This window comes from Carassius auratus, chromosome 50, assembly GCF_003368295.1.
Source record: "Carassius auratus strain Wakin chromosome 50, ASM336829v1, whole genome shotgun sequence".
In the NCBI taxonomy this organism is placed as follows: Eukaryota; Metazoa; Chordata; class Actinopteri; order Cypriniformes; family Cyprinidae; genus Carassius; species Carassius auratus.
The window spans coordinates 5,330,676-5,345,475 of record NC_039292.1 but is presented as its reverse complement, the minus strand read 5'-3'; the positions used below and the strand labels follow the sequence as shown (position 1 = coordinate 5,345,475).

At 38.4% G+C, this 14,800-nt stretch overlaps 2 protein-coding genes across 4 annotated transcripts in view; one reads left to right on the top strand and one right to left on the bottom strand.

The window, feature by feature from the left end:
* Positions 1-10,893, top strand: part of cep290 (centrosomal protein 290) — a 28,609-nt gene extending 17,716 nt beyond the window's left edge. Inside the window, exons 31-55 of one of the 2 annotated variants that reach the window (XM_026238750.1) lie at positions 58-513; positions 847-1,011; positions 1,093-1,200; positions 1,298-1,432; positions 1,513-1,776; positions 2,261-2,368; positions 2,525-2,724; positions 2,806-3,019; positions 3,259-3,396; positions 3,978-4,199; positions 4,984-5,112; positions 5,373-5,518; positions 5,657-5,812; positions 5,894-6,017; positions 6,158-7,132; positions 7,683-7,820; positions 7,906-7,992; positions 8,073-8,237; positions 9,023-9,145; positions 9,233-9,405; positions 9,483-9,624; positions 9,960-10,033; positions 10,115-10,209; positions 10,284-10,342; positions 10,426-10,893. In XM_026238750.1, the coding sequence (XP_026094535.1) occupies positions 58-513; positions 847-1,011; positions 1,093-1,200; positions 1,298-1,432; positions 1,513-1,776; positions 2,261-2,368; positions 2,525-2,724; positions 2,806-3,019; positions 3,259-3,396; positions 3,978-4,199; positions 4,984-5,112; positions 5,373-5,518; positions 5,657-5,812; positions 5,894-6,017; positions 6,158-7,132; positions 7,683-7,820; positions 7,906-7,992; positions 8,073-8,237; positions 9,023-9,145; positions 9,233-9,405; positions 9,483-9,624; positions 9,960-10,033; positions 10,115-10,209; positions 10,284-10,342; positions 10,426-10,608 (4,779 nt within the window). In that variant the 3' untranslated portion in view covers positions 10,609-10,893. The remainder of the gene's footprint in view (positions 1-57; positions 514-846; positions 1,012-1,092; positions 1,201-1,297; positions 1,433-1,512; positions 1,777-2,260; positions 2,369-2,524; positions 2,725-2,805; positions 3,020-3,258; positions 3,397-3,977; positions 4,200-4,983; positions 5,113-5,372; positions 5,519-5,656; positions 5,813-5,893; positions 6,018-6,157; positions 7,133-7,682; positions 7,821-7,905; positions 7,993-8,072; positions 8,238-9,022; positions 9,146-9,232; positions 9,406-9,482; positions 9,625-9,959; positions 10,034-10,114; positions 10,210-10,283; positions 10,343-10,425) is intronic. The other variant, XM_026238751.1, reaches the window with a different exon arrangement.
* An 85-nt stretch (positions 10,894-10,978) lies between these two features.
* Positions 10,979-13,918, bottom strand: LOC113066744 (uncharacterized protein C12orf29 homolog). 2 transcript variants are annotated; one of them, XM_026238755.1, is made up of 7 exons: positions 13,604-13,918; positions 13,141-13,255; positions 12,613-12,708; positions 12,362-12,478; positions 12,053-12,250; positions 11,457-11,626; positions 10,979-11,369 (listed from the first exon to the last, which is right to left on the bottom strand). In XM_026238755.1, the coding sequence occupies exons 1-7, from the start codon at positions 13,691-13,693 to the stop codon at positions 11,184-11,186; spliced, it is 972 nt and encodes a 323-aa protein (XP_026094540.1). In that variant the 5' UTR covers positions 13,694-13,918; the 3' UTR covers positions 10,979-11,183. The 2 variants fall into 2 exon arrangements, with proteins under 2 accessions (XP_026094540.1, XP_026094539.1); XM_026238754.1 differs by having other exon boundaries at positions 13,141-13,258; positions 13,604-13,915.
* Between the last annotated feature and the right edge of the window lie 882 nt (positions 13,919-14,800).

Below are 14,800 nucleotides of genomic sequence, written 5' to 3'. Positions count from 1 at the left end.
TTTTTATCTGCTTTGCCGCCTCTTGATCACGTCTGTAATTGCACATCTCCTCATCAGGCTCAGTCCGATGAAAAGGCCCTTATCGCCAAACTCCACCAGCACATTGTCGCTCTCCAGTTGAGCGAGACCACAGCCATCAGCCAACTGGAAGCTGCCAAAACACGCCTGCAGAAACGTGAAGCACAGAAGCTCCGAATCGAACAGCAGATGGATGCTCAGCAGCAGGCACTGTGGCATGCGAGGCAGGAGGGTCACCAGCGGGCCAGACATCTCCGCCACACCATCCAGGCTCTCCGCAGACAGTTCTCAGGAGCCCTGCCGCTGGCCCAACAGGAGAAGTTTTCCAACACCATGCTCCAACTGCAAGAGGACAAGGCACGGGCCAGGGAGGAAGCTCAGAAGGCAGAGGAGGAGAGGAGGAAAGCAGAAGGAAAAGCACAAGAACTGGAGCTAAAGCTGAAGGGGTTGGAAGTGCTCATCGCAACACTGAAAGATGCCAAAGGAGCTCAGAAAGTAGGTTGATTGATTACAAATAGAGTTGTAAAATGATTCTTGCAATCATATTTTATTCCTATTAATTTTTTTTTTTATCATTTGTATTTATTTATAATAAATGTTAATAATAAATTATATATTTATAAGATATATATATATATATATATATATATATATATAGTTATAAGATTTAAAAAATCCTTATTTCTTCCTATATTATTAATGGATTTTATTATATTTACTTATAATTCACATGAATTACGTTAGTCGTAGTTACGTTAGGAAATTGTTCCCATAAAAAGTCATTTACAATCTGCTGCAGTGTTTACAGCTTAATATCAACCCCTACAGGTGATTGAGTGGCATAAGAAACTAGAGGAAGTTCGTCTGTTGGAAATGAGGCAGAGCAGAGAGCTTGGTGCCCAGCGGGAAGAGATCAAATACCTCAGGAACATTGTGGCCGAGCAGGAACGCTCCATCAGTGGCCTGGAAGAGGAGCTGGTGCAGCAGAATAACGTCAGTATTGCATTTAAACATTAAACATTGTTTACAGTATACAGAGCATGCTTCATGCATTTTTTGTTATCATTGTATTAGCTTCTCGAGGAGCGGCAACTCATCTGGGATCAGAGAGAGGTGCAATTGGAGCGCCAACTCGACACCTATGAGAAACAGCAGAATGAAGTCCTAAGCACAGCCCAGAAGGTTCCGTTAACACTGACAGTGTTTGTTACTGTACTCTGGTAAGCAGTTTACTTAGCTACAATTTAAATTACACTTAATTTATCCTGTTTGACTTTAGTTTGAGGATGCCACAGGCTCTCTACCGGATCCAAATCAGCCTTTAGCGCACCAGTTAGACTACGCTCTAGGAAAAATCAAAGAGCACATTCGTACCATCCTTGAGACAAAAGCCACCTGCAAAATTCTGGAAGAGGTATTATTTATCCATTAAGTAACTGGAGTAAACTTTGTTTTTATTATTATCTTACAAGGAGTTTCTTTCTCTCTGAGCAGAAGCTGAAGGAAAAAGAAGCTGCTTTGTGGACATCGGAACAAAACGTCTTATCCAGAGACAAAGTGATCAATGAACTGAGGCTTCGCCTACCTGCAGCTGCTGAGAGAGAGAAACTCCTAGCTGACCTGAGCAAACAAGAGGACTCTGACAGCCAGCCCACCCTGAAGGTCGCCCACCAGACCATTAATAACCTACAGGGGCGTCTGGATCAGAAAGAAGAGGTTCTCAAGAAGTACCAGAACCTGTTAGCAAAGGCCCGTCAGGTGCTTATTTACATTTAGTCTTTTAGCAGACACGTTTATACAAAGCCACTTCCAAATGAGGACAATGGAAGCAAACAAAATCAACACGAGCAATGATATGCAAGGGGTATAACAAGTCTCAGCACATGTAGAAAGTTTTTATTTTTATTATTAACAGAATAGAGCAAGCTAGTGTTAGAGACCTTTTTTGCCTTTTTAAATTGTATAATTTAATTGTTAAAAAAAAAAAAACAGGCAAGTTTTTTATTTTTATAAAGAAAAGAATTAGAATAGAGAGTGCTAGAGTTAGAGGGTCAAATAAAGATGGAAGAGATGTGTTTTCAGTCTATTCTTGAAGATGGCTAAGGATTTAGCTGCTCGGAATTGGGTTGGGCTGGTCATTCAATTTCCGATTTTAAAAATAGACTTCATAAATTGGTGATCCAAATTGCACAATAAAACCATATAAAAGCTCATACTGTATATCTTCATTTTATTTTCCCAGGAGCAGGAAGAGATTGCCAAAAGGCATGAGGAAGAGGTCAGGGCCCTGCATCAGAAACTGGACGTCTATATGGACACATCACTGGACCGTTTCAAACAGACCGCTCTGGTACCTCGAGTATTCATTATAAAGCTCAACTTTTTATAGCGTGCCAGAAATGGGTCAAGAAAGAACAAATACATTGCACATATAATATTTATAATGATGTCATAAATCATGACAGATGTTATCTTTATAAGGCTACTCAGTTTTATTCTTCCCTAGGAGCTAATGAAGAAACCCACCATCACTGTACCGACCAATAAGCACTTAGTGCGGTTGGCAGAAATGGAACAGACGGTGGCCGAGCAGGACAATTCGCTCTCCTCACTGACCCACAAGCTGAAGGTCGTCACCACAGAGCTGGACCAACAGAAACAGGTGACTGCAGCACAAGCCATGGAGCAGGCTGCAGAAATAGCCAGGTGAGAAATTAAAACAAGCCCGCTGTTTCAATACTGACCAATATCATGATATTGATTCCTTGTGCCACTTTCATTTCCAAGACTTGAGGAGAGACATGTTGCCCAAACGAAGGGTCTGTCCCAGGAGGCAGAAGAGCTGAGAGCTCAGCTCATTCAGATGGAGAAAGAGCTGCATTACCTCCGCACGGAGCTGGAGGCCCAGAAGGAGGCTAATGTCAGGTCGCCATCCAACACCATGAAGAACCTCATGGAGCGGTTGAAGACTCAGTTGGCCCTGAAGGAGAAACAGCTGAAGGTACCAAACAGTGGACAACTAGAGTAAATGTGCAGTTACAATTAGCTATGATTGGTGCATTTTCACAGGCAATATTCTGTATTTCCAATAGAAGTCTGCACTATTGTGAATATCTCATGACGGCCTTTTTTTTTTTTATTACATTTTACTAAAATGTTGCACCTTAATTGTTCTGGATAGGTTTTTCCACTGTGATATTTGGACGTGACTAAAATGAGAACTCGGTTCCTCATCCGCAGGCTCTCAGTAAGGCTCTCTTGGAGCTTCGTGCAGAGTTGACATCTCAAGCAGAACAGCAGATCATCGCCAATGCTGCTCAGAAGGAAGAGGCCCTCAATGTTCAACAGATTGTCGACAAGCAGACCAAGGAACTAAGGGTATTAAATAAGGAAGAAACTTACATTCTTAGCCTATTTCTAAAACTTTACTTGTCCTTGGTTCCAAATCATTGGTTCTAAACTTTTACAAGTAAAAAAAAAAATTCCATTATCAGTTGTTGTTGATGATAAAGTTATTCTAAAATTAATCTGTCACTTTGTAGAAGCTCATCAAATTGCTTGACCATCCATCCGTCCTTGAAAACAGTGAACAAAATGCAAAGTAAACATTAAAATAAAACAATACAAATAAAAATAAACTTTCTTATATAAGACTAAGAAGGCCACTTGAAAATAAATTGAATGAATAAATTAACGCTTCTTTAAAAATAAAAATGTAATTAAATATATCAGTTTAAAACTCACAAATAAATAGACATTTAAAAGTGTTTCTATATTTGTTTAAATGTAACAATAAAAATACATTACTCATTTCAAAAAGCATTGGTCAGTTGCTCTCAAAAGTGCCATTGATGGGAGCAACCAATGAAATCTTGATTTTTAAAACACCCATAACATGTTAAGAGGACTGAATTTAATCCCAACCCTTAGCAATTATATATCCCTGTGTTCCTCATCAGGCACGTGTAAAGGACCTTAATGAGGAGCTCCAGCTGGCTAAAGATGGCGTACGAGCAGCAAAAGCCAGAGAAAACTCACTGAGGGAGGAGCTGGAGAACTTAAACAAGGATCTGCAGAGGAGCCAGAAAACACAGAACAAGCTGCAGAGTGAAAAAGAGACTCTGGAGGATCAGCTGAATGAGCTGAAGAAGAAGATCCAGAGACTCAGCAGTGGCCTACAGGTTAGACCACATGTGTGTTTTTCATTCCTGTTCACTTATACCGTGAGTGGTTAAGGTCAAGACATTTATGTCTCGCTTTTCTTGAGTAATTCTACCAGTGACTCAAAAGCACTTGGACACCGAGTCAGCGTCCCTTTTTTGTCTGCAAAAGAAGAGCTTCTGCTCTGTGTCTGGTTGAACAGAGCCCTTCTTTGATGACAGTGAATACGTCTAGACACCATTGTGCCGATCCTTCCTCGCTGTTATCAGAGTTTGTGATCACTGGGAAGAAAAAAAAACATTTGTATGGATAATCATGGTTCACTCAGCTTTTTAACAATTACAATGTTTGAGTACAGCTTTATTTAATGTAGCACATTTTAAACTAGTTTACAAAGTTCTTTACTGAAGTCATGTACACTACCATTTAAAACATTATATACTATACACATTTTAAACTATAAATATTGAGGGGAAAAAAAATCAGTTTTTATAAGCAGCACAACTGTTTTCAACATTGATATTAATAATAAATGCTTCTTGAGCAGCAAATCAGCATATTAGAATGATTTCTGCAGGATCTTAGACTAGAGTAATGAATAATAATAATAATATTCATGATATTACTGTTTTTTACTGTATTTTTGATCAAATAAATGCAGCCTTGGTCGGCTTAAGAGACTTTTTTCGAAAACATTGAAAATCTTACATTCATGAAAGGAGATGAAGAAAAGAAAATTGTCAGAGTCTAAATAAAAAGAGTCTAAATAAATAACGATTTCTTTGTTTGTGTTTGTCTGTGCAGTCTCAGGTCGAGAGTGATGGACCCACAGTTGAAGCTCTTCAGAAGAAGATCCGTAAGTTGGAGCAGGAGCTGGACAGGAATAGCATCTCGGAGCCTGCAGACAAGAGGAGCGTCTTGAAGGAGGACAAGGTGAACTAGAATTGCATTTACTACAAGAAAAGTAAGACTAAAGAAGCCTTTACTTAAGTAGTTTGATGTTGGATCTTTATTTGAGCTCTTATTCTTTTACACACACATTTAATTTAGCATTTCGTGATGAAGTCACAGTCTAGCTTGCTTTCAGTCAACGAAATAGTAATCATAATGAAATTATTATGGTTCTCTGATTCGTTTAATCCGATTTATCAACAAAATAACAGTACATATGTGAACTTTTCCTGTTTTTACAGTCCTTCAAAGAGGAAATCTTGAGATGGGAGGAAGGTAAAAAGTGGCAGGCCAGGGTGGAGAAAGTGCGGAGCGTTCTCAAAGAGAAGGAGAAAGAAGTGGAATCTCTGTCTAAACAATTAACAACAATCAAAGAGCTTTACAGCAGGTCTGTGCTAAAAATCTATCCACATAATGGACAGTTTCAAATGATGCATTAAGAGTTTGAACCTTAAAGCTATTATTAAAAGTAAGAACAAAAGTAGACGATTCATCATCATGTTTATGTTGGCTGATGTCTATGAAGGTTGGAGCAGGAGAAGGTGGGTCTCCAGAAGAAACTAAAGGGCAGAGGAGTGTCTGCAGATCAGGTAGTTGGAGCACGGACCCTCGAGGCTGACAGAGAGATTGAGGAGCTACAAAGAAGGAATGCTGAATTGGAGCAGCAAATGAAAGTGATAAAGTGTGTTCTTCCTAGCAATCGTGCCATTGTGCCAATTTGTTAAATTTTTTTCTTTTTTAATACGGTACGTTGGTTTTGTAGGCAGCAGCAGGCTTTGCCCCGTGATGCCGCAATTGAGGATATCACCATCAGGAACCGTTATCTTGAGGAGAGGCTTCACTCCCTGGAGAGTCAACTGTCCAAAGAATCTCCATCCAGACCATCTGTGGGTGTAACACTTTACGTGTCAAACATTTTGCCTTTCAACACTTTTCATGAATTTCACCCCACTAATTTCATTTTTATTTTCATTCTCTCAAACCTCATATATATTATACCTCCTCTATTCAATCACTGATTATGAAGAAAAAACATGTGGCATCACCGCCTAAGCTCAGTTGGTCCTCAAAAGTTGTTCATTCCATGACTTTCGATATTAGTGAAGGTGAAAAAACTCGGTCTTCATTAGTAAATGACACAATCCCTGGAAAGGAAGTAGTCCCTGAAAAGGAAATAGAAGTTACAGAGGATAAAGCAACTCAGACTTCATTTAGAAGCATGAGTGAAGCAAAAGTGAGTCAAGATGAGGAAAAGACTGTAGGATACAGAGAGCTCCAGGAACAAATCAAGGCAGCAAATACTGATAATGTTGGAGAGAGAGTTGCAGATGTAGAACCAGAAGATCTGTTCAATGACAACAAAAGTGAACAGGAAGAAGACAACAAAAAAGAGGTTGAGAAAGATATAGAGGAACCAGATGAGATTCAAGGAGGACAAGAGGAAGATATAGTAGTGGCTGAACGTGCACAGGAAGAAATGAATACTAATGGAGATGCAGAAGAACTAGATTCTGGACTGACATATCAAGAGATCACAGATAACCCTCTTGAAGAAGATCAGCTGGAAAATGAAAATGCAAATGCAGAAGAAAGCAGGACTCAGACAGAGCCAGGGATATTAAAACAGGACAGAGATGAGGAGCAAGAACCTGAAGAACAACATATCGAGTCTTTGAAATCTGACGGTGATCCAAGCCAAAAGGTGAAAACATCTGAAGGATCTAAAGAGCTTGAAGAAGAAGAAGAAGCAGCACTCGGCACAGTTGATGCCAAACTATTGCCTGAAGAACCAACAATAGACAAGATCACGTCCTTCATCGCTGAGGAAGACGTAGACCATATTTTAAATGAGAATGTAAAATGTTCCCTCACTAAGGAGTTGAACACAGGTGTTATTAAAACTCAACTTGATGTCTTGGACATTCTTGGATCTGTAGAATCAGAGGTCATCAGCTTTAATGACAAAGAACAGAGAATGAAAAGCAAAGTGAAAACTCGAAAGGTACTTAACACATAGGAGCTTCCACTGAAGCACTAACACAAAGCCTCCAGTTCTCCACCCTGTAGCTTAGTTGGCTTTGAGCTCGTGACCTCACCTTTTCCGGATCCGGAGCGTCTGCTTGTTGTTCCATAGCAAGTGTCTTTGTGTCGCACCCTCTCCATCCTCTATTTCACGAGTTCACACTTACATATAATTAACTGAATATTATAATGCGTATTTGGCGTGCTGTCCGGGGAAGGGGCTCCGAGCTCGGGAATGGCCCGAACCTAGAGTACCCCCCCGTATATGAAAGTGTAAAGTGAACTCTAGTGGAGGAGAAGGGGTGGAGGGGGGATGCTGATAAACCGTCAATAGAGACAGGTAGGCTGATTCAGCTGTATTTATACCCTAAGGTTGATTATCTTGAGTGGTTCCACCTGTGCTAATTAGGTTAAGTATCTGACGTGCTTCTCCCGAACCTTGTTATGAAACTACATTAAAATGTGTTTATTGTCTGGGTGTTACTTAGCTGCATGTTGTCTACAGCATCAACATCTCTTTGTTGTTTCAGCAGACGTCTGGCCGTGGTTCTGGTACGCCATCTCAAAGAGAACATGAGCTCCAAAAAGAAAACCTCAAGTTGTCCACACAGATCCTGGAGCTTCGATTCCAACTGGAGCAAGCAAACAAGGACCTACCTCGATTAAAAGTACCATAAAAGTGAAATAATTAATAACATGATCAAAACCATTTGAAAAACTGTTCAACTTACTTTACTCTCCCTGTGATGAAAGGATCAGGTGTCTGACCTCAAAGAGATGTGCAGTGTTTTGAAGAAGGAGAAAGCTGAAGTGGAGAAGAGGCTCAGCTATGTTCGTGGGGTAGGTTGCAGCATCTCGAAGATCTTAAAACACCGATCCTCTGATCTCCTTCCCTGATTTCTTTTGCTCCTCTCATGCAGTCTGGGCGCAGTGGGAAAACCGTACCTGAACTGGAGAAGACCATCGCACTGATGAAGAAGGTAGTGGAGAAAGTACAGAGAGAGAATGAGAGCTTAAAGAAGACATCAGAGGCCAATGTGCAGGAGCAGCTTGCTACACTGGAACAAGACCATGAGAAACTTAAGGTACATTTTGTGAAGTTGTTGGATGACACACTACCATCCACAAGTTTGGGCTTTAATGTGTTTAAAATAAGTCTTTTAAGCCTGCATTTGATCAAAAAAACAGTAATACTGTGGAAAAAATAATGTTTTTTTTTTAATCAATATATTCATTCTACTGTGTTTTTTTAATGATTCTTTGATGATTAGAAACTTCAAAAGAACAGCATTTATTTGAAATATAAATATTTCTTAACATTATAAATGTCTTTACTGTCACTATTGATTAATGCATCTACTGAATAATCTTTAAGTAAAAAAAAAAAAAGACAAAGCAAAACAAAGAACATTTATTAAAGACCACCAGCAAGTTGCAACTGTATAATTTGTAAGTGTGGCGAGTGGGGCGGGGCCGAGAGGCGTGGGAACGAGGAGTGAGGCCAGGTTTAGTGATTGGAAATGAGCTACACCTGCGCCCCACCGCCGGTATCGAGTCCCACGTAGGAGATGGAAGGATATAAAACTGGAGCGACTATAGTGAAGGACGAGAGAGGACCAGGCCTGGGACATTATTTTATGTTTTTGCTTTTAATTTATGCGCACCAGTCGTCCGTGAGGGGCTGGTGCGCTGTTTTGTGTTTATTTTTGAATTATTAAAATGTTTTGATTGTGCGCCGGTTCCCGCCTCCTTCTTCCCGATGATTATGGAGTTTTTATCATTACAGTAAGATTGTGATATTGTTTTAAGAATGTCATGTGACAATAGTTATTTTTAACTCTTTATTATAATGTGTATCTTTTTGTTACAGTCAGAAAATGAAAAGCTGAAACGAAAACAAGAGGAACAGTTAAAAGCAAGACTTGAGTCAAAAACCAAGGGCATTGAGAAAATCATGATGGAAAATGAACGCTTACGTAAAGATATTAAAAAGGTGTTGTTGTTTTTTCTCATTACCTTGGTGTCAGTAAAACATGATCTTAATATATCATGCTACAGTATGTTTTGTGGCAAATTGCAGGAAGCAGAAGCTGCAGAAAAGCTGAGGGTTGCAAAAGCCAGCCTTGAAGTAGCCAATGAGAAACTAAAGGCAGAGCTTGAGGAGACCAGTGAGAGGCTCTTATTAGCACAGTCGAAGGGGCCGTCTCTAGAGGGGGCAGACAGCAAGACCTGGAAATCTTCAGTTGTGTCCAGGTATTACATTCACTTAAACACTTAATCAGTTTTGTCATCATGTACGTTTTTATTATCATTCATTTCTCCCTTCACAGGTTATTTGAAAACAAGATGAAAGGTCTTGAGAGTGAAATCACTAAGAAAAACTCCAGCATTTCCGAGCTGAAGGTACAGTTGAAAGAGGCGAACGAGAAACAGCAGGCCACACAACACACTGTCAGCCAGCTAAAGGAACAAGTGAGATACCGATTCTTCTTCAGCTATTCACTAAAAACCATATTCAGCCATTACTAAAACCTGTTTGATATCATTTTGAGCCAATTTTAGAACATTGGTTTTCATTAATAACGTGCTAGCAACAAGGCACATGTTTCTGCTTGAGTTTGTGTTCGGAGCGACTTGAAAGTCTGGTAGTGTGTGTGACACTCAAGTCTTTTTTTCTCTTCAACAAATTTATATAGTTGGCAGATGTGTTTTCAAATCTGTTCCAGTTTGAAAAGTCACGTACTGTATTCCAGGCTTAACAATGCTCCTTTTCCCAGAGATTCTAATAACCTAATATGTACTAACAGGTGGAACTGCTTAAAAACATCCCTTTGGAAGCCACCACAGATGAAGGCCTTGCCAGAGAGTATCAGTCCCAGAGGTGAAGCGCGGAAATACCCATAGACTACAAAGCACAAAAAATGACTCAAAACTAATTCTTTGACACATATTTTCCAATTAGACTGGCCACTAAACAACTTGAGAGGGAAAAAGCTCAACTTCTTCGCCAGATTCAATGGTACGATGAGCAGTTTGGAACCAGCAAAGCAGGACCAGGTAAGATCACCACTGATGAATTCAAGAATCTTTGCTACATGAGACATTTAATCATCTACCGGTTCCTTTTGTAGGATACAGAGAGCTCCAGGAACAAATCAAGGCAGCAAATACTGAAAAAAAGAAGTTACAGGTATCCCTGAAGAAAAACAAATATCTAAAGAATCTGCGGTTTTTAAATCTCAAGTCACATTATTATAAATGCTTTCATTTTAGGATGAAGTGAAAAAGCTGACCAGAGAGCTGGAAAACTTTGACCCGACATTTTTCGAGGAACTTGAGGATCTTAAGTACAATTACAATCTGGAGGTGAAGAAGAACATCATCCTGGAGGAGCAGCTGAAGAAGCTGTCGGATCAGTTTGGCGTAGCAGTTCCCATCGACGTGTCTATCAGCTAACACACATCAGATCGTTTGTCAGGTCATTCGGTTTTATTGTTACTGCTCAGTTAGAGCCTAATATGTACAATGTTAATGTGCTTTATATTCAAGTACCATTAAGCTACAATGTTTCATAAGTAGGTTGTGTTTTTGTAAAATATTATAACATATGAAGTTAGGTTTTAAAACAGTTGTGATTTATGACCTCACGAGCAAGAACTGAAACTGAAAGGGTGTATTATCTATCAATCACTGCCTCATTTTTGAGACTCTTTAGTTGTAATAAATGGCGATCAATGTCAATTTCCATTTATTTATATACATATTGCTGAACCATCCTCTGAAAACTATTTAAACTAGAAAAATTAAATAGTTATAATAAAATAAAATAAAAAAAACACTTCCACTCTAAAAGAAAAGAAATAGTACTAAATATAAAGCTATCACAGCATTCGCATACATCATATATCGAAGTGCATATATGAGCAAATTGTCGATGGGAAATCACAACATGCAGTTTTGACCAGTATTAAGTCATGGCAAAGGTTAAAATCAGATCTATCAGGAATGATTGGTAGTTTCATTTTTTGGGATCAGGTTTCAAACTGAATGTCCTGTATGCAGCTGAAGAGTTTTCCGTTTATGCTGGAAAACGATTTGAACAAGTCCTTCTCGGAGGCATCTGGATCAGATTCTTCATCTACGTGGACAAGCACAGCTCTGGTGTTCAGGAAGCTGTCACCGACAGGCCATTTCAAACCAAGGTGATGGCGGTGTATCTGAAGAGTTCAAATGAATTGATCTGAAGAAAATGTGGATAACTGCAGCAGAAGAGTGACGGTTAAAAGTATGAACCCTTTATTTACCTTGATCAGTGTCCCATCATCACAGTGCCAAACGATTCCCTCCACTCGCCCCTCTTGGCATTCCTGAAACCAGGAATACAGCTGCTGGAAATCCACTGGAGGAGGGTTCCGGATGCGCAGGACCCCGTGGGGCACCAGAACATGGACTGGATACTTCTTACTTCCCAAACCTACGGAATCACAGAGTTACTTCCTAAACTAACTGTCACTTCCTTAACACCTAAACTAGCAATCAAAGGGGTTTTATTTTGCAAGAAATTATCACTTTGAATGACATTAACAATATTATCAAAGTAAAAAAAAATCTATTTCAAATAAGTGCTGTCTTTTGAAATTAGAAATTAAAAACAATGGTTTCAACAGAATGAATTCTGAAGAATCATGTGACACTAAAGACTGGAGTAATGACTGCTGAAAATTCAGCATTATCACAGGAATTATTGACATTTTTAAATATATTCAAGTAGAATTTTTTTTTTTAATTAAATAACATTTCACAATATTAAATTGTTTTACTGTTTTTGAGCAAGTAAGCAGCCTTGGTGAGCTGAAGAGCTTTTTTCAAAAAAAATAATAAAACCGTAAATTATATTTACCATATGGATTTCCATTAACGTTGGTTCCGATCAGCTCAAGGGTTTGCTCCATGAGGTCTACTAGAGGAATGCTGACAATTTCGAACAACCCTTCATCCTCCCCACGTGTCTTCAGGACAAGGGCAACACCAGAATCATAGTTGACCACAGATGCGTGCCAGCAGTACTGCTTGTTGGTATGATTCACCGGAACCCAACCTTCATGACAGATATATCTATGCCATCAGCAGACTTCATTTTCAGTCAGTACAGTATAACCTGTGACCGGAAGATCAGGAATAAGAGTGCGTCCCAGAGACACCTCCCTACCTGGAATGTGGCCATGTTCGTCCGGCACTGGATGGCCATTCTCATGCTGGACTCTGTGAGCAGCGATCCAGGATTCTGGCACTTCTCGGAAATCTTCGTCTACGTTCCACACAAATCCTGTTATTTAGTAGAGAATCAAAAAATATCCGATGTTTAGAACTTTCATTATCATTCACTGCTTTGTAACAGTTTCTTGTTAGTCCAAGAAATAACATAAATCATACAAAAAGATTCATTTTGGACCAAAATACCTTTACAGGTCTTTCGTGAATACTGATACTTCTTGAATCTCTTATCTGCCTGCTTGGTGGGTTTCCGATCCAGACGAGCCCAGAGATATGGTTCCCCTTAAAAACAATCAATAATAATAATAATAAAATGTATAAAGATCCTAGTTTTGGATATGGAAATAACTGGCTTGAATATTGACCAGTGATTTTCACATGTGTTTATATATATATATATATATATATATATATTATATATATATATATATATATATATATATATATATATGTATATATATATATATATATATATATATATATATAATTTTGTATCACTTTTTTTTCAGCATTGATTTTGATCTGGAGCAGCAATCAGCATATTATAATGATTTCTAAAGGATAATGTGACCGGTTTGCCAGGAATAAATTACATATTAAAGTACCGGTTTTAGTGTATTTTTGATCAAATACCTTGGTGATCATTATAAACTTATTTCAAAGAAACTTTAAAAAATCCTTATCAACACATTAATGTATACCCACAGATTATACCTTTGTAGGTAGTGACATAGCAGCATGTCCCATCAATCTTCTCAGTTGCTACTGCACAGTGGATATCTGCTTCAAGAGCAGCAGGGTTCACATTCTCAGTGGCCACCACCTGGAACTGCTGCAGAATGAGTGAAGTCTTTTAGTAATCAATTCAGTCTAATAAATATACGTTGCATGATGCATTTTTACCCGTGCATTTTTATTCATCTATTTTTTTGTATGTTTTATGTTATTGTATGGCATTTTTTAGAACAGCCCTGTTGCTTTTAAATGGGTTTTATAAATATAGTTGCCTCGATATGAATATTGTTTCCCAATGCAATGCACTGATTAAAAACATGAATTTAAAATAATGAAGTTGACCGTAGACATGAGCCATATTGTAATATAATGCAATCCTAATGCATTTATGGGTTTTGATCATGAGAGTAACATGAACCCAAAAATGTTTTATTTTACCCACCTGACAGTCGCGTTTTCTGGATGGTTCGTTTCTCACTTCTGTCAGGAAAACACATGGGATCTTCTGCTGCACTGAACACAGGCGCCGCATTATCTCTGCTGTTAATCAGCTTATTACGGGGTTTTGTTGCTTTACAGATTAAATATGGACTGACGACATCAACACATTTTCAGTTCAGCCATTCACATATTCCTCTCTCTCGTTCTGTAGTCTGTTATGTTAAGATGATCTTTGTCGCCATCTGTTGGAACGGAGAATGAAGTTTTGTTGTTGTTGTTGTTTAGAAAAACTTACTCTCGCGGAGAAAAAAATATATTACGACTTTATTCTATATTTTTGTAAAGTTTATTTAACATTTTCACACATAAATAAACTAATAGTGCTTTAAGTACTATTCTTTAATTTTCATGGAGCGGGCCTCATGTCAAATTAAATAAAATCAAGTTTATTTGTATAGCGCTTTTTACAATACAAATCATTACAAAGCAACTTTACAGAAAATTATGTTTCTGCAATTTTTAGTAGTAGCTTATGGTGGTGACTGTCAGTTTGTGCACAAGATCAAATCACTCCGTAATCACTGAATCAATGATAATGAACTTAAAATGTACTCTCTTGCAGGGCATTCAATATGTATTTATGTTTCTTTGTCATCTGAATAGATTTGGAGAAATGTTGTGTTAAATCACTTGCTAATAACTGAATCCTTTCGGATTATGGATTTATATTATAGACCAAAGACAACGGTTTAACTTAAAATGTCTTAAGGACAGATTTGTTTCTTACAAACACGCAGCTTGTCAATTCACAAGTCATTAATTGACGGACTGGAGCTGTGAGAGTTACTTGTGGATTATTGTGATGTTTGTATCAGCTGTTTGGACTCTCATTGTGACGGCAGCCACTGGTAAACAAGCGATGTAATGCTAAAATTAAATAAAATATTTTCCGATGAAGAAACAAACTCACTGACATCTTGGACGCCCTGAGGGTTAAGCAAATTATTAAATTAAATTAAAAATTATAATCATCACTGAGTTAATAATTTCTACTGTGGCATTGAAAATTTACTTTTTTCTTTACATCATGCTCCATCATCAGTAAAATTCAGAACATCAGACAAATAGTTCAGCTGACTGTCAAAAGTCCAATTCAGCTGAATAGAAAGAATCACTATGACCAATATTAATGAGAATC